We start from the raw sequence: 17352 nt of genomic DNA, 5'->3' as shown, positions 1-17352 counted from the left end.
AGAAACAATAACGCTACAATTCTGCTTGAGTACTATTCCTAATTAATTAGAATTTCATATGTGGTAGTTCTATCTTAGATACCTTCAAACAGATTCAAAGATCAATGGGCAGTCAGGATTTTAAAAGTAAGAAAACAAACAAAACAAATTCTAACCTGTTGTGAAAGATCTTTTATTTGTATTTCCATTCTTTGATTATCTCTCTCCAGTACAGAGGACTGCTTGTTGGCTCTATCAGTGTCCTCCTGCAATCGCTGAATCTCCTTTAAAATGTAAATTCAAGTTAAAATTTTGTACTTCCTTCTAGGATTCATACAAATAATCAAGACATGTAATACTCAAATACCACCAGTAATCAACTTATACACTAAATAAAATTCTATACCATATTGTAGCCACTAAAAAAGAAGTTCTGTATAAATTTGAACACATTATTTTTTTATTCAGACAATAACAAGCTTCAGGTAAAACCCTCACTTTCAACAGAGAGAAAAATTCAAGGAAGATCTAATTGGACCCAAGGGCTCTCTTGCAAACTACACTGCTGGTAAAAAAAAAAAAAAAAGGTCAATTATTCCCAGTCAGGCGGGACTGCTAGACTTCATTTGATGAAGAAGAAAAAAACCAGTTGATATAATAAAGTACTTGGCTTTAAGCTGACTTCTAAATTATAACAGCAACAGAGATTTAATTTTGAAATAGGGATATAATTTATTTACATTCTTTTCTAACAAAAGGAAAACAATTTATCAGTTTAGAAGAGTAGATATAAATTCATTTAACTGAATTTCCTCCATAAAACTTCTTAAAGAAATCTTTACATTTCCCTCAGTAGTTAATAGTTGTACCGTAAAGCAAAACATTCAGAGTATAACCTCTTTTTCAATCAGTACCTCTTTTTTTTGATTAGTCTGAATGTTTTCAGGCCTTGAAATAAATTTTGACTAAGTGATATTTTTTCAAAAAAAAAAAAAAAAAAAAATCACTTAGTCAAAATTTATTTCAAGGCCTGAAAACATTCAGACTAATCAAAATGGCACTACTGTAACTTCTTATAACACATAATATAAAAGCTTTTGAAAAATATAGACACAACCCCTCAACAACACACTATCCGATTCTCAAAAGCAATGGCTATTTAACCAGATGTAAAGGGACAATAACATATCACAGAACTTTCACACACCTAAAGAGAGCATTCAGCAGCAAGCTAGTCAGACAAAACAAACACAAATATTTTCACATTTCCCATGTTTGTTTTTAACTTTACTTCATAAAGCCACTGACAATTGAGGCTTCTTTCAAGTATAAGATTTCTAAAATTAAAAACTGTTTTTGACATATTTTTATAAAGAAATAAAAAGCAAACACAATCCAACTGCATTTATATGAGTCCCTCTTCTCCAACAGCTTTAGATGTTTTTCTGAATACTTTTTATACAAAATAAAGTATTTTTATTAAAATCAGTTCTAATTCATTTATGCAGATTAGGGGAAAATGATTCATAATAAATTAACTTTAACATTACCTTCTATCTGCTTCTACCTCTATCCTCCCCAATCACCACCAAATCTGTTGCTACAGTGAACAATGATGCAATGTACTGTTGAACAATGATGCAATCTGTAATCTGAATTTCCCACATATTAGTGAGTAGGAGGAAAAATCCACAGTATGAAGGCTATTAAACTAAAACTTTATGCTCTTCCCTCAAGCTATAAGTATTCTTTAGACTAGCATTAAATTACATCGTGCATATACAACTACACCCGTTTAGATTTGCCTTGGAATATACTTAATTTCAAAGCCTTAAATATTAAAAATAATTTTATAACTATTTCATAGTTTAACTGGCTCTTAAATAGTTTTGCTGGGGGGTAACATTTTGTGTTCTTTAAGAAATTAATACATGTAAATGTGTTCACTTAAATCTTGAGAAAACCTAAGGATGAAGTCTGTTGTTTTGTTTTTCCTAAAAAAGGAAAAAAGAACAAAAGAAAAATGTTGAAAAAGAATATTTACTGTTAAAAAGAAGAAACATTATCCAGCAAAAAGGAGACATATAGATTTGAAAACACATATTTTACTGTCTTCAATGGCAACAAAAAACAGGCAGGGGAAGTCCAGAGGACTCAGAACTGAAGCAGCTCTATACAATAATGAAGGTGGTACAATGTGACTGTAAAGAAAATGACTAAAACAAAATTTTATAAACATCTTCATGTTTGTAATGTATTAATGCCCAAAATACCAAAATACAAAGTCTGAGTTTCTTTCTCACAGGTTTATGATAAACTATCAACCTTTTATTTAATGCATTTCCTTTTTTTTTTTTTATTATAGAGATGGGGTCTCGCTATGTTGCCCAGACTGGTCTTGAACTCATGAGCTCAAGCAATCCTCCCACCTCAGCCTCCCAAAGTGCTCGGACTGATTACAGGTGTGAGCCACTGCACTTGGCCTTAATGCATTTACTTTTATAAGCCTTCTCTGTTTAGAAGTACACACTATACAAGTACATATATGCTGGTATTTTATCATGAAAATTTTAATTTTCATCTCCAACTAGTGACTTGCTTTTTTACCCATACTCACACACATGTAATACCTTTCTAGTGGTACATTTTAATCAATATATATTTTTTAAATCTCGATTTTTTAACTGAACCTTTTTCGTGCTATGACATGATGGCCTTAATTTAACAGTTGAAGCATGATATGGTAACTACGTTGTACTGTTCAAACTAATTCACAACTGTAGCAAAGTGTTTGATTTTTAGTATATAACCAAGACGAGGCTGGACAGTAATAAACACAGAAACACTAGAAAACAGTGAATGAATAAATATGATTTTTCATCAGTGGCCATTCATTATTTTGCTTTTAGAAACCTGGAAGAAATTGTCTTCTTTGACTTTCAAATGTTCTGGTAAATCTAGTTGTTTCTTAGCTTCTTCAATATCACCTTGAATTGCTGAAATAAGTGACTCTAAAGAATCAAAGTTCTTTTCTGGTCTCAGGTAGCCAACAATGGCGACATTGAGGATTTCCCCATAGAAGTCCTCTTTGAAGGTATGCATGATATGTGTTTCCATAGACTTCTTCGTATTCTTGTAATATGGGTTCCATCCTATGCTCACCACCATCTTATGGACATCTCCACTTCCAACACTGGCCCAACCATAGTAAATGCCAGTGGATATATCAGCTGGAAGATTATCTACTACTTGCTCAGGAAAATTAGCTGTGGGGATGCCCAGCTGCTTGGAGCTGCGGCCGAAGCCCCGCACCACTTGGCCCCGGCAGAAGTACGGCAGATGCCTCATAATGCAGTCCGCTCGGGGCATGGGCTGCGGCCCGGTCTGCGCGTCCTGCGGGGCCGCCGTCGACGCGGTGCCCAGACCCCGGACCAGTCGGGGGGCAGAAGCGTGAGCTCTGCCTGCCGCGGGGGCGCAGCAGGGGCCGCACTACGCCGACCACACGCCGCGGCGGATCCCTGATGCCGCCGACCCAACAAATGCCCAATCAGTACCTCTTAAAAAGAGGAAAAAATCTTTATGAATTTCATTAACACTTTTAATAAGCAAAGGAGCTATAACAAAATAATGTATACAGAGACATGCCAAATTGTGAAATGGTATAAAAAAGGAGTTCTACCTATGGTCAAACAATATGATTATTTTTAGGCAGGCTATTACAACTGTCTGATAAAGAATGATTACAAAATAGGAGAGTTTTATTACACAGATTATCTGAATTTGAAGCGCAGTCTTAGGAGATTTGGCTATTATTCTCTAGTTGAGAATCCTAAGGAAAACATATCAAATGCATTAAAAAAAGGTTAAAATGTTTTCATAATTTTATATAAAAATTATGAAATAAATAAAAATTGCCAAATAAAGGTAGGACGTTTTGTGATTAGTAGTGTTTAATAATGTAATGAGAAGTTTCAAAATGTATTTATTGAAAATCATATTTAGATTTTTCTGACTCAATTACCTTAAGAAAAAAATACCTAGTAAATCATTTCTCATTTGTATTGTTACCACAGCTAAATTTTAGGAATAGAACCAACCTTCATAGCTTGTTCAAGCTTAACAGATAAACTTGCTACAGCTTTCTGGGCACGTTCATATTCCTCACGTTGGCGTTTCAAAATTGGTGCTTTGGCTTCCACTTCTTTCACTATTTCATCTAGGTACTTATTAATTCTTTTGTTCTCTAGTTTCTCCAAAAGCAACTGATCCTGAGTTTCCACATAAGCATTATAGAGCTGAAAGCAGAAGAAGGGTTGTTTCAAATCTAACCACAATAACACAAATATTTAGTCTATCTAGTTTTATAATAAACATTCTTTAACACTAACACAAAACGGCAATGTTTATTATATGTTAGTTACACAGAACTAGGAACTAAAGAAAGTCTTTCCTAGAATGATCCATTAATTTTAAGATGATTTTAAAAATAAGTTTTGGGAGAATTAAATTTCAAAGAGATTTGTATACCTTTGCTGAAGAAAAATAATTTAACAACATTTAATACCATTCTTACCTCAGTTAGTTTCATCCCAGGTTTCACTATCTTAGCTACAGCTGCTGCAGTAGGAGACATGGCTGCAAGCTCTTCTTCAGACAATATGGCTCCTGTAACAACAAATATACATCTAGTATAAGTTTGTAAAATTCCAAACTAAAAGTCATTAATAATTATTTCAAGATAAGTGACATGTACTGTACATTATATAGTGATTCCTATAAAAATTTTAAATATATGACATCAAAAAGTCATGTAACACTTCTAATTCTAAAAATCACACAATAACCTGGGAATTTACAAGACTGTGTGTGATCAAATGGTATTTATATACTTGATTCTATAAAGATACAGAGTATTAATTTTAAAACAAATTCTATTAATATAACTTGATGGAGTTTCCTACATCACAGCATGACAGAGAAATACTATTAGTGAAATTAAATGACTTTTATGTAGGAAAGCTGTAGTATTTCAAGTCACTAACAAGCATCTATTAGGCATACCTTTACGTTTTGTGGCAGAAAGAAGGTCATTTACATTCTCTAATTCCTTCTCCAATTTCCCTATTTTCTCGAGCATTTCTTTTTCCATTTGATCTTTGGATTGCTCCACCTCTAGAAGATGATCTTGTATTGCTTTGTTGGCTAAAAAACAATTTTAAAGACCAAATATTCAAACATACAGTTAAAATTTTAGTTTACAAAATGCAATAGATCAGTCACTTCTCTCCTGAGCAGATAATATTAAATTTCTAGAGAGGCTTCAGCTGACAGTATCTATTGAAAGTTCTTGCTCTACTTATAATTTTGTAATTATCTTGGCCTGGTGTTTCTCCTTTTGATGTCTCTTACCCACAATGAAAATAAGGAAACCCAAAGGGTAAAAAGTGGTTCTAGGCATATCTTTGATTTCGATTTTGATCTTTAATCCTAAGCAAAGAAAATTATTGGAAAAGACCATAAATATCGTACACTGAAAAAAGCAAAAATTTGAGGAAATAAAAGACTTTACAAAATGCAAATGATAACTTAAAGAGGATATCTTATTTATAAACTGAGTATTCAAACATACTTAATCAGAGTAAACGTTTCAAGAAAGAAAACTTTCTGATTCGAAATCAGGAAATTATACAAGATTATTAGATGAAAAACGAACAAAACCCCCTGCTGTCTGTATTTTCAAAAATACATAAACTTACTTTTGCTTAAGATATAATTCCGAATTTCCTAATCCAAAATTCTTTCTTCTGTACCTAATTTCATCCCAAATAAAGTCTAACACCTAAATCCAATAATCTATTCAAAACAAGGGTAAAAAGAAAAAGACTATAATAACAAAAATAATGTTCCCATAATCGAAAACACTTACCTTCACCAGCTTCTTTCAAAAGTTTGTGTAGTTCATCCACTGCCCGGGTTAGTTCATTGCTCTTTGCTTCTGAGTCATCAGCAGCACTCTAAAAGTTAATCTTAAAAAGTTACCTAACAGTCAACAATGCAACATTTAGATACTAACATGTGTGGTGGGATATTTACCTTGTACAAGTTAGAAAGTTTTATGTGTGCATTTAACTCATTGTGGAATTTCTCTTCCATACTGGCCTGTTGTTCCTTGGCCTGAAAAAATATAGCCCAATTATAGCAGTCTACTTTGAACTAAATTTAGAATGCTTATCAAATGACAAGATGAAAAATTCCATTTTTGTAAAGTAAGAGCTAAATCTAAAACACTCAAATTCAAATCGGTCTTCATGACAAAGATAAATTAAGGATAAAATATTACTGATATTTTAAATTCAAATAAAATAATTAAACAAAAAAATTAACCCATACTCATTTTTTAGATAGTATTTTCGATATAACATATAATTGCTATTTCTGATTCTATTTTAGCCTAGCTACAGCATATGGAAGTAGTACTCTCACTATTTTATGGACTCAAGGACAGATTAAAACATGACATCATTTTGTGAAATAACAGCTTCATAAATTCTTTAATATTTTATAAAAAAGACTTTTTAATGGTCATATATACCTCTTTTAATTTGGTCAACAGATCCTCCACATGCTTTTGAAGATGTTCATTTGATGTTTTTAAGCCATTCATTTGTTCTTCCAGTCTAGAAACCTAAAAACAAAACATAGAGCAGGGTGAAAGGACGTCATATTAACTGAAATTACTCTGACATGAGGTTTATGCTGCTAAGGAAAAGCTGAGTAACTCCCCCTCCCCACCTGAAAAAGCAATTAAAATATGCATATTTAAGAAAACTAAGAATAACTGCTCACAGAACAATGTTTAGATTTAGTTCACAAAAACTTATCACCACTTCTTAAACAAACACATATTTTAGGAAAGATACATCATAAGACAGTAGATACTATCCAGATTCAACAAATCTTAAATTTTTTATGCAAATGCAATTGGTTGATTTCCTATGCCAAATGCTAATACATTATTCACATTTAACCACTAATCTTACAACTAATCAGGTACACAATACTGAATACACATTTAATAAACTAACACACAAATGTAAGTTATACTCAACATGAAGAAAAACAATTTTACTAACTTACCTCCTCTTTTTTATTTTCAAGACTACATTTAAGCTCTAGAATCTCATTCCCTTTTTCTCTTCCAAGGGCCAGAAGTTCATCAGTTTTGGTTTTCAACTCTGTATTCAGCCATGTATTCTGACTATGCAGCAATTCCTTTTCTTGCTCCAAGCGTTTTTCTCGATACTAAAGAAATCCAAGAAAATAACATCTACAGTTAAAGATATACGATTATTGAAAAGATTTTGTCTGTAGCTAAGGGACACAAGCAGAATTTTATTTCAAAACAGAAATTATTTGCATAGATTCTTAACTAGAAAACATCAAGAACTGTAACAAACTTAAATTTCAAACAAGCAAAACAGTTGAAATAGAATTGTCCTAATGCTTAATTTTCTGACATTAAAAACAAAACAAAATGCAGCTTTTAATTACTTTATTGCCTGTATTTGAAATTTAATTTAGGTGAGTTTTAATCAAAAGCTACAGTTTATGCATTAGGAATCATCTGTTACTTGCCTTAACAGAAACATCAGAAGCTTGAAGTTCATCCAATTTTAACTGAAGTTCACCCTTTGTTGTATTGCTTTCTTTAAGTTTTTCATTTAGACGTTTAACATCCTCTAGAATGGTGAAAAGAGAATTAAAAAATAATGACTAATTAACACTTAGGGGAACCAAATATCAAAAATATATTTCTAGGAATATAAATCTTTAATACAAAGTATGCACAGCTGGCCCTTGAATAACAGAGTATGGAACTGTGCAGATGCACTTCCATTCATATTTTCTTCAATAAATATATTGGACCTTTTTCCCAAAAACTTACAACAATTTGAAAACCCTAGAGACCACAGACCAATCCAGGCAGCCAGAAATGGAAACCAACTAAGAAAAAGCTACTGTAAGTGCATAAAATATATGTAGATATTAGTGTATTTTATCATTTACTACCATTAAGATATGCACAAATCTATGAAACAAACTTAAAAATTTTATCAAAAGTTATACCAACAGTACACAACCTCATCTGTAATCAACAGAAATATAAACAAATGTAAAGATGCTTTATTAAACCATAACTGCATAAACTGTAATACTGTATTACTGTAATACTTTCATAGCCACCTCCTGATACTACTGCAGTAAGCACAAGTGTTTTGAGTATCAGTATGGAATGCTGTGTGACTAACGTGAGCAGTTTCTCTCTAGTAAATTGCATAATGCAGAAAACAGTAATCTTTTGAAGATTTTGCATATTTGTCATTGTGTTTAGTGCAATACCATAAACCTTGAAACCTTTTGAAGTTTTTGCATATTTGTCATTGTGTTTAGTGCAATACCATAAACCTTGAAATCTTTTGAAATTTTTGCATATTTGTCATCGTGTTTAGTGCAATACCATAAACCTTGAATAACAACATGGTATCCATAAGAAGTGCCACAAGTGATGCTGGAAGTGCTTCTAAGAAGCAGAGAAATGTCATGACAATATTTTAAAGAGTTGAATTGCTTGATATGTACCATAGATTGAGGACTGCAGCTATGGTTACCCACCATTTCAAGACGAATGAATCCAGTATAAAGACCATTTTTTTTTGAAAAAAAAAAAAAAAGGGAGAAAATTCATAAAGCCATCACTGCAGCTACTCCAGCAAGCATAAAAAAGTGCATTTCTGCAAAATACTTTCCTATCTCATATTGAAAATGCAGCTTTTATGGGGTGCAGGATTGCTATCACATACCTACAGACTCATATGATTCGAAGTAAAACAATTATTATATGACAATTTAAAGCAAAAGGAAGGTGACAGATCTAAAGCTGGAGATTTTAATGCCAGCAAAGGATGGTTTGATAATTTTAGAAAGAGGTTTGACTTAAAGAAAAGTCAAGAAAACAGAAGAAGCACGTTCTGTCTACCAAGAAACAGCAGATGCTGTTAAGAAAATCACTGAGAAAAGTTATATGCCTGCACCAGATTTTTAATGCAGATGGAAGTGTCCTATTCTGGGGAAAAAAAAAAATGCCACGAAAAATATTTATTAGTAAGAAAGAGAAGGGAGCACCAGGATTAGGGCAGGAAGGGATAGGCTAACTCTACCATATTGCGCAAATGCAGTCAGGTTTATGATAAGGACTGCCCTTATTTATAAAGCTGTTAACCCCAGGGCCCAAAGGAAAAAGATAAACACCAGCTGCCTGTCTTTTGGTTACACAAGAAGAAGAACTGGACAATGAGAGACCCCTTTCTCTGAACTGGTTCCATTCATGCTTTGTCCCTGAAGTCACAAAGTACCTTGCCTTTTTTTTTTTTTTTTTTTGGAGACAGAGTCTCACTCTATCCCCCAGACTGGAGTGCAGTGGCATGATCTCCGCTCACTGCAACTTCTGCCTCCCTGGTTCACACAATTCTCACACGAGCCTCCTGAGTAGCTGGGACTACAGGCGAATACCACCATGCCCAGCTAATTTTTGTATTTCTAGTAGAGATGGGGTTTTGCCATGTTGGCCAGGCTGGTCTCAAACTCCTGACCTCAGGTAAGCCACCTGCCTCGGCCTCCCAAAGTGTTGGGATTACAGGCATGAGCCACCGTGCCAGGGCAAGGGGCTACCTTTAAAGTTCTTTTGATTTTAGACACTGTCCCTGGCCCCAGAACCCAGGAGTTCAACATGGAAGGTGTCAAAGCAGTCTACTTGCTCCCAAACATGTTTCTAATTCAGCCTTTAGATTGGGGTCATAAGGACCTTTACGGCTCAATAGAGATGATACCTTGTGGAAAAAAAATGTCAACACTGTGGAAGAGTACCCCAACAGAGAAAATACCATGAAAATTTTAAAGGATAACACAATTGAAGAGGTCATCGCTGTTACAGAAAAAGTTATGAAAGCCATCAAGGCTAAAATAATAAATTCCTGTTGGAGGAAACCATCCAGATGTTGTGCATGATGTCACAAAATTTATAACAGAGCCAATCAAGGAAATCATGAAAGAGATTGTGGATATGGCAAAAAAGGTGGGATGAAGGGTTTCAAGATATGGACCTTGGAGAAATCCAAGGGCTAACAGATACCATATCAGAGAAATTAACAGAAGATGACTGGATGGAAATGAATGCTTCAAAACCAGTGCAAGACAATGAGGAAAAAGAACGTAGAACTAGCAGTATCAGAAAACAAATCGATAACAGACTATCTGGCGGAAGGGTTCTGATTACCCAAGACTGCTTTTGATTTCTTTTATGACATAGACCGTTTTCTTATATGGGCACTGAAACTACAGCGAATGGTGGAAGGAAAGTTACATTGAATGTGCCTCCCTCTCCTGCCTCCCGCTTCTACCTTTGGCACCTGAGCCAGCAAGACTAACCCCTATTCTTCAGCCTAGGTAATGTAAAGACAAGGAGGATGAAGATGGTTGTGATGATCCATTTCCTTTTAATGAACAGTAAATGTATTTTCTTTTCCTTATGATTTTCTTAACTTTTTTTTCTCTATTGAAGCAGCACAGTAATACAGATCACAAACAAAACGTATGACAATCTGCTGTGTATGTTATTGGTAAGTTATTTCTAGTTAACAGCAGTAGTTAAGTTTTTGGGGAGTCAAAAGTGACACATAAATTTTCAACTGGGGGGGGGTCAGCAGCCCTAACCACTGCGTTGTTTAAGGGGCAACTGTAGCTCTCCACTCCCTTATTTTAACTTGTTTCTGCCATAGTTAATTACAAATTCAATTTCTACAAATAGATGACAAAAAAATGAAATTTGTGTATCCAAACCTGTGAATTATCCAAGTTTCTTTATTTTAAATATAGTATCTTAAGTTAAATATTCAACATTAACCTTAATTTTCCTGATATATATCCAAAGATCTATTAAAATTTTATAAATAACCATTAAGCTAAAAAGCAATGATAAATATAAAAACCTTCTACTCAATATAGAATATACATTTTTTTAAAACTACCTATCAAATATCTAGATTTTACGAATTCCTTTAATTGTAACTACCACTTGTTGATCAACACACTCAGCAAGTATTTCGAAGGAACTCTCGTGAGACTGGGAAAGTATACCTAACTAATGGAATATTATTGTATAATGACATAAATATCTGAGAATTCTTTCTTTTATAGAAATAAAAAGGTTTCAAAAACCACACACACACACACACAAAAAAGGACCCCTAAAACTTTTTTTTTTTTTTTAACACAGAGTCTCGCTGTCACCCAGGCTGGAGTGCAGTGACACAATCTTGGCTCACTGCAACCTCCACCTCCTAGGTTTCAGCAATTCTCTGCCTCAGCCTCCCAAGTAGCTGGGATTACAAATGCGTGCCACTATGACCAGCTAATTTTTGTTATTTTTAGTAGAGACGGGGTTTCACCATCTTGGCGAGGCTGCTCTTGGACTTCTGATTTCATGATCCACCCACCTCGGCCTCCCAAAGTGCTGGGATTACAGGCGTCAGCCACCATGCCCGGCCACCAAAGGAAACTTCTTACCATTAACTGCTTCAGAGTCAAGTTCACCTGACTACATCAGTTGTATTATATACTATAGTCTATGTTTATGTATTTTATGTCCCTGCCTCCTTCAATTTGTTTATAAATATGAGCTGAGTATAGGTTCTTATATTGCATGCTTATTATATAGCAAGGATGTCCATATGAAATGAAGAACAGTAGTTCAGTCTTTGCAAATGAACATTTAAAGTGCTTCCAATTTGATATTACGTATAGCATTATAGTAAAAATCTTTGCATGTAAAATTTGGTCCAAATTACTACTTCTTTGAGATGTTCTTCATTTCTTGCACTTTCTAGACACTTCTTTAAACACTTGATAATGATTTAAAGATAAATGAGTACGAGAAATAATAGGATATTACAACTCTATACTCAACCATAACAAAAAAATATCAGCAACAGAAATGGGCTGAGTATTAACTCCCAGCACTATCAGAAGAAAAATAAAGCAATTGAACTAAAAGCTAAAAGCACTTCTTCATACCTGTTGAGTATTCAAGTTCTTGAGATAGTCTCTCATTGGTTCTAATTAAGTCTCTTTTCTCAGCTTCTAATTCTTCCTTTGTTCTTGTGAATTGGCTCTGTCATATAAAGGAGTAATAAATAAGAAAATCAAGTAGAGCAATACAGGAAAGTGAACATAGAATTGTCACTTTAGTTAACATCAGCTGAAGTTTAAATAATTGGCTTTCTCTTATAATTTACACATCAAAAAATTAAAAATACCCATAATTCCAATGTTTCTATTTAAGTTTTGGATTTTTAAAACATTTTTACGAGGCTTATGAAAAATTTTCTCATATCTCTTTTAATCACATGGAAATGTCCTAATAACTTAGAATATCACTGTATTTACACCTTAGTTCAAACTATTTTTCAAGAAAGATTTCTAAAAATTGAATTACTTAAAACTTTTAATATATTTTGTCAGCTGGGTGCAGTGGCTCATGCCTGTAATCACAGCACTTTGGGAAATCAAGCTGGGTGGATCATTTGAATCTAGGAGTTCAAGACCAGCTTGGGCAACATGGCAAAACCCCATCTCTACAAGTAGAAAAAAAACAGCCAGGCATGGTGACATGTGCCTGCAGTGCCACCTACTCAGGAAGCTGAGGTGGGATGATCATTTGAGCCCGGGAGGCGGAGGTTGCAGTGAGCCGAGACCGCATCACTGCACTCTAGCCTGAGTGGCAGAGCGAGACCCTGTCTCAAAAACAAAAAACCAAAAATCTTGTCAAACTGCTTCCCAGCAAGACAATGGCAATTTATATGCTGTTGAGAAATACCAATCTCAAGCTACCTATGCCAGAACTGTAGGTTGCCTTTTAATATTCTTGCTTCCTGTGTAGGAGCTTTTTAATTTGATACAGCTCCATTTAATTCTTTTTGCAGCTTGAACTACTGATGTAATATCCAAACAATCATTACCAAGGCCAATGTCAAGAATCTTTCCCCTATGTTCACTTCTCTGAGTTTTATGGCTTCAGATCTTACATTTAGATTGTTCATCCATTTTGGCTCGACTTTGGTATATGATGTACAAATATCCAACATTCATTTCTTCAAATGTGGAAATCCAGTTTTCCCATCACCATTAATGAGGAGACAATCCTGTCTCCTTTGTATCTTCTTGGCACCCTTGTTGAAATTAGTTGACCATACGTTTAACTTGGTTGATTTCTGGGCTCTCTATTCCATTGGTCATGTTTCTGTTTTTATGTCAGTACTGTACTATTTGGATTACTATAGTTTTATAACAGTTTTCTAAATCATGAAGTATGATGCCTCCAACTTTGTTTTTCTTGCTCAGTATTGCTTTGGTTATTCAGGATTTTTTAACTGATTCTATCAGAAGTTTAGATTTTTTTTTTTTTTCTATTTCTGTGAAGAGTGCCACTGGAATTCTGACAGGATTGGGCTGAATCTTTATACCACTTTATATAGTGTGGACATTACAGCAATATGAACTCTTCTTAACTATGAGTATGGGATATCTTTCCAATTATTTGCATCTTCAATTTCTTTCATCAATGTTATATCATTTTTAGTATACGAATCTTTCACCTCCCAGGTTAAATTTATTCCTAAGTTGTTTTTTGGTTTTTAGATGGTACCCTGATGAAATTGTTGTCTCGATTTCTTTTTCAGCTAGGTCATTATTTGTGTATAGAAATGCTACAAGATTTTTTAATATTGATTTTGTATCCTGCAACTGTATAAATTTACTTATTAGCTCTGACAGGTTTTTGTGGAATCTTTTGAGGTTTTCTACATATAGGATCATATAATCTATAAGTAGAGAAAATTTTATTTCTTCCTTTCCAATTTGGGTGCATTTTATTTCCTTGTCTGATTGCTCTCGCTGGTACTTCCAGTACTATACTGAATACAAATGGCGAGTGGGCATCTCGGCCTTCCATTGGATCTTAGTGAAAACGTTTTCAGTTTCTTTTTTTCAGCCATCAAGCAGTTAAATAATTTCTATTACTTTTTAAGTTGCTTCATGGATTTTTTTCCTGCAAAATTTTATGTGACTGTGTGCACACTATTTTCTTGGGCTACAGATCCATAGCTTTTATAAGATTTATAAAGATTTTGTGACAGTTCTGCTTTCTTTCCAAAAGATTAAGAACCTCCGTATTGGGTTTTATTTCTGGACTGCCTTTTATTCTCTGTACTGATTCTTATATCAGCATTGTAATGTTTTAATAACCATAGCTTTATAAAACATTTGAATATGTGGCTATGCAAGTATTTTTAAACTGATATTTCCTTTTTTAGAAGCATCTTAGCTACACTATGCTTTTTTTTTCCCCAATCATCTTTAGAACTACATTAACAAGTTTCTGGCTATCTGACTTGGACTTAAGAGTCAAAATGTATTACCAACACATTAATTTGGAAACCATTTCCATCCAGAAATTTGCAATATCTTCATTTATAAAGGTATATTCCCAGTTTTCAGAAAAGTATTTGAGTTTTATTGGGTATTGAGTTTTTCTTCATATAAATACATTTCTTACAAAGCCTTTCTAGGTATATTACAAGGCTTTTTTGCTCCTATTCAGATTTTGGAAGTAAATTTTTTTTTCCCTTCAGAAATTTGAAGAAATTATCTTTTAACAGCAAATAAAATGCAAATTTTAAAAAAGCAATGGCAAAAGTATAAAGTTGTATCTGGTTAAAAAATAACTGCATGTGACCACTTTAACAAATTTGTCAGCAATCCCTGGGATCATATTCAAACTGTTATTCTTACAAAACTACCCTAAAGAAATGATTACCAATGTGGATTCACCCAAATCCCCAACTGTATCACATTTGGTATAATACCTGGACTACAGTAAGCATTCAACAGATAATTTCTGTTGAGTAAAAGAAAAGTCCAATCTATCAATAAAACATAGATCCAATTAAGGAATTTATATATACTTATTTTTGTCAGTAGCTTCTCCTAAGAGGACATCAGTTACATCTTCCCATGGACTAATAACTAATAAACAATCAGAATAGAATGTCTCTTCAAGTAACATATCTACAATGAGCTTATTCAAAGAAATATCTCTTACCTGAATGGCAATATTGCGATCCTGAGCAATTTCAAGTTCTTTGTTTTTCTCAGTTAGTGCCTTCAGCTGATTGCCTGGGTAAAAGGAATTTTATGAATACATACACATTTGCTTAAAACTTGCAATGAGTATTTTTATGCAACTGCCAACCTTACACATTTTAAAAATGAAAAAACAGAAGCCCAGAAAGGCTGCATGCACATCACATTTCAATTTCATGAATACATTCAAAACTTACTGTGTTCTAGACCAACATTTTAAATATGCTATCCTGTCTCCAAATTAAATGTATAATAATCCTAGCCAACATTTATGGGGAAAGTCATATGCAATTAGTAATTCCTTTATTTTTCAATGCCATCTTCTAAGCCAACATATATCATAAGAAACAGTGAACTGTATTTAGCAACAAGAAAATGCAGTTAAAAAGATAAGATCAAGAGAGAAAATAGCATTTAAACTATACAACATGTATATACAGCAAATCATAATAATGAATATTTGCAATTCCTATCGTGTTTATCACTCTACATAGAGCCTTTAAAGAAAAAAACATTATGCTTGATAACACACTTATCAATTTCTCAATTGCCACTCAAAATGGGCTCTTTCCCCTTACACACAGTTTCTCTTCTAAACATAGGCTAACTAGAAAAAATATAATTTTTGAAATTTTTCCAAAAATATACATTGTAAAACTGTATTTCACTAAAATACATATGCTGGTAATTTAATAAGCAAATACATTATAATACTAATCTTAACTACTATTTAAAGAGGACCCCATTAAATGAGTCTAAATCTTCTATTTTGTTTTAACATTATTTACTGCTTTCCAGACTTACTGATCCACAGTATATAAAAACACACACACACATTAACTGTATACCACAGGAAGGTATCTGATGTATCTGTAGGTTCCTCCCTTTTTCTCTTCTCCCAGATCTCATAAAAGCTGTCTTCACAGTCATTTTTCTCAAATTCCTCGGCACTACTATCAAACAGATCTTTCTATTATGCCTAGGCAAAACTACATAATGAACCAGATCTAGCTATATATGCTCCATCACACATGTATGCATATACATTATGTTTCTAAAATGAGGTGCACCAAAAGTAGCTGAAAAAAGTTATAACCTAAACAGTTGATGGTCATGGACCCATTAAGAAGGAAAGTTGCAATTTTAATCATTCCTTTGATTATGAACTTCCTGTGTTCCTTCTCATCAATCACATTAAAACTGAACTATATTAAATATCATTTAATTATGCCAGCCAGGGACGGTGGCAATCCTAGCACTTTGGGAGGCCGAGGCAGGAGAATCACTCGAGGCCAGGAGTTCAAGACCAGCCTGGCCAACATGGCGAACCACTCTATCTACTAAAAATGTAAAAATTAGCTGGACCTGGTGGTACATGCCTGTAATCCCAGCTACTCAGGAGGCTGAGACACAAGAATCTCTTGAACCCGTGAGGCAGAGGTTGCAGAGAGCCAAAATTGCACCACTGCACTCTGGCCTGGGCAACAGAGACTCCATCTCCAAAAATAAAAATAAAAATAAATTAATTATGCCTCTATAGAGATTTTTCCTAACGTTCTGACGTTTGTTTTCTTAAATCAGAAGTAGTTTACAGTCAGACCACCTTGAAGGCACCCCATCTTGTCTGATCTCGCAAGCTAAACAGGGTCGGGCCTGGTTAGAACTTGGATGGTAGAAGCAAAGCACAGGACATACCATCCTCCTAAGAAATGTCAGGATCTTTAACATCTTGTGGGGAAAAGAAAGAGAGATCAGACTGTTACTGTGTCTATATAGAAAGAAGTAGACATAAGAGACTCCATTTTGTTCTATATTTGAGATGCTGTTAATCTGTGACCCTACTCCCAACCTTGTCCTTGCAAGAGACAAGTGCTGTGCGGACTCAAGGTTTAAAGGATTTGGGGCTGTGCAGGGTGTGCTTTGTTAAAACAAGTGCCTGAAGGCAGTATGCTTGTGAAAAGTCATCACCATTCTCTTAATCTCAAGTACCCAGGGACACATACATTACAGGTCGCAGGGACCTCTGCCTAGGAAAGCTAGGTATTGTCCAAGGTTTCTCCCCATGTGATAGTCTGAAATATGGCCTCATGGAAAGGGAAAGACCTAATCGTCCCCCAG

General features: G+C 34.1%; 1 protein-coding gene and 1 pseudogene across 2 annotated transcripts in view; both read right to left on the bottom strand.

The window, feature by feature from the left end:
* Positions 1-17352, bottom strand: part of TPR (translocated promoter region, nuclear basket protein) — a 65521-nt gene that overhangs the window by 44468 nt on the left and 3701 nt on the right. Inside the window, exons 4-14 of the mRNA XM_007989156.3 lie at positions 15194-15267; positions 12109-12205; positions 7615-7718; positions 7117-7281; positions 6572-6664; positions 6073-6153; positions 5906-5993; positions 5041-5181; positions 4553-4644; positions 4077-4274; positions 156-263 (exon numbers count right to left, since the gene is read on the bottom strand). Coding sequence (XP_007987347.1) covers positions 156-263; positions 4077-4274; positions 4553-4644; positions 5041-5181; positions 5906-5993; positions 6073-6153; positions 6572-6664; positions 7117-7281; positions 7615-7718; positions 12109-12205; positions 15194-15267 — 1241 coding nt within the window. The remainder of the gene's footprint in view (positions 1-155; positions 264-4076; positions 4275-4552; positions 4645-5040; positions 5182-5905; positions 5994-6072; positions 6154-6571; positions 6665-7116; positions 7282-7614; positions 7719-12108; positions 12206-15193; positions 15268-17352) is intronic.
* On the bottom strand, positions 972-3825 carry LOC103230423 (riboflavin kinase pseudogene; annotated as a pseudogene). Its single transcript, XR_012091234.1, has one exon. The product of XR_012091234.1 is annotated as a riboflavin kinase pseudogene (transcript).

This window comes from Chlorocebus sabaeus, chromosome 25 (assembly GCF_047675955.1).
Source record: "Chlorocebus sabaeus isolate Y175 chromosome 25, mChlSab1.0.hap1, whole genome shotgun sequence".
In the NCBI taxonomy this organism is placed as follows: domain Eukaryota; kingdom Metazoa; phylum Chordata; class Mammalia; order Primates; family Cercopithecidae; genus Chlorocebus; species Chlorocebus sabaeus.
Note: the sequence above shows the minus strand (reverse complement) of the source record. Positions and strands in the feature narration are given on the sequence as shown.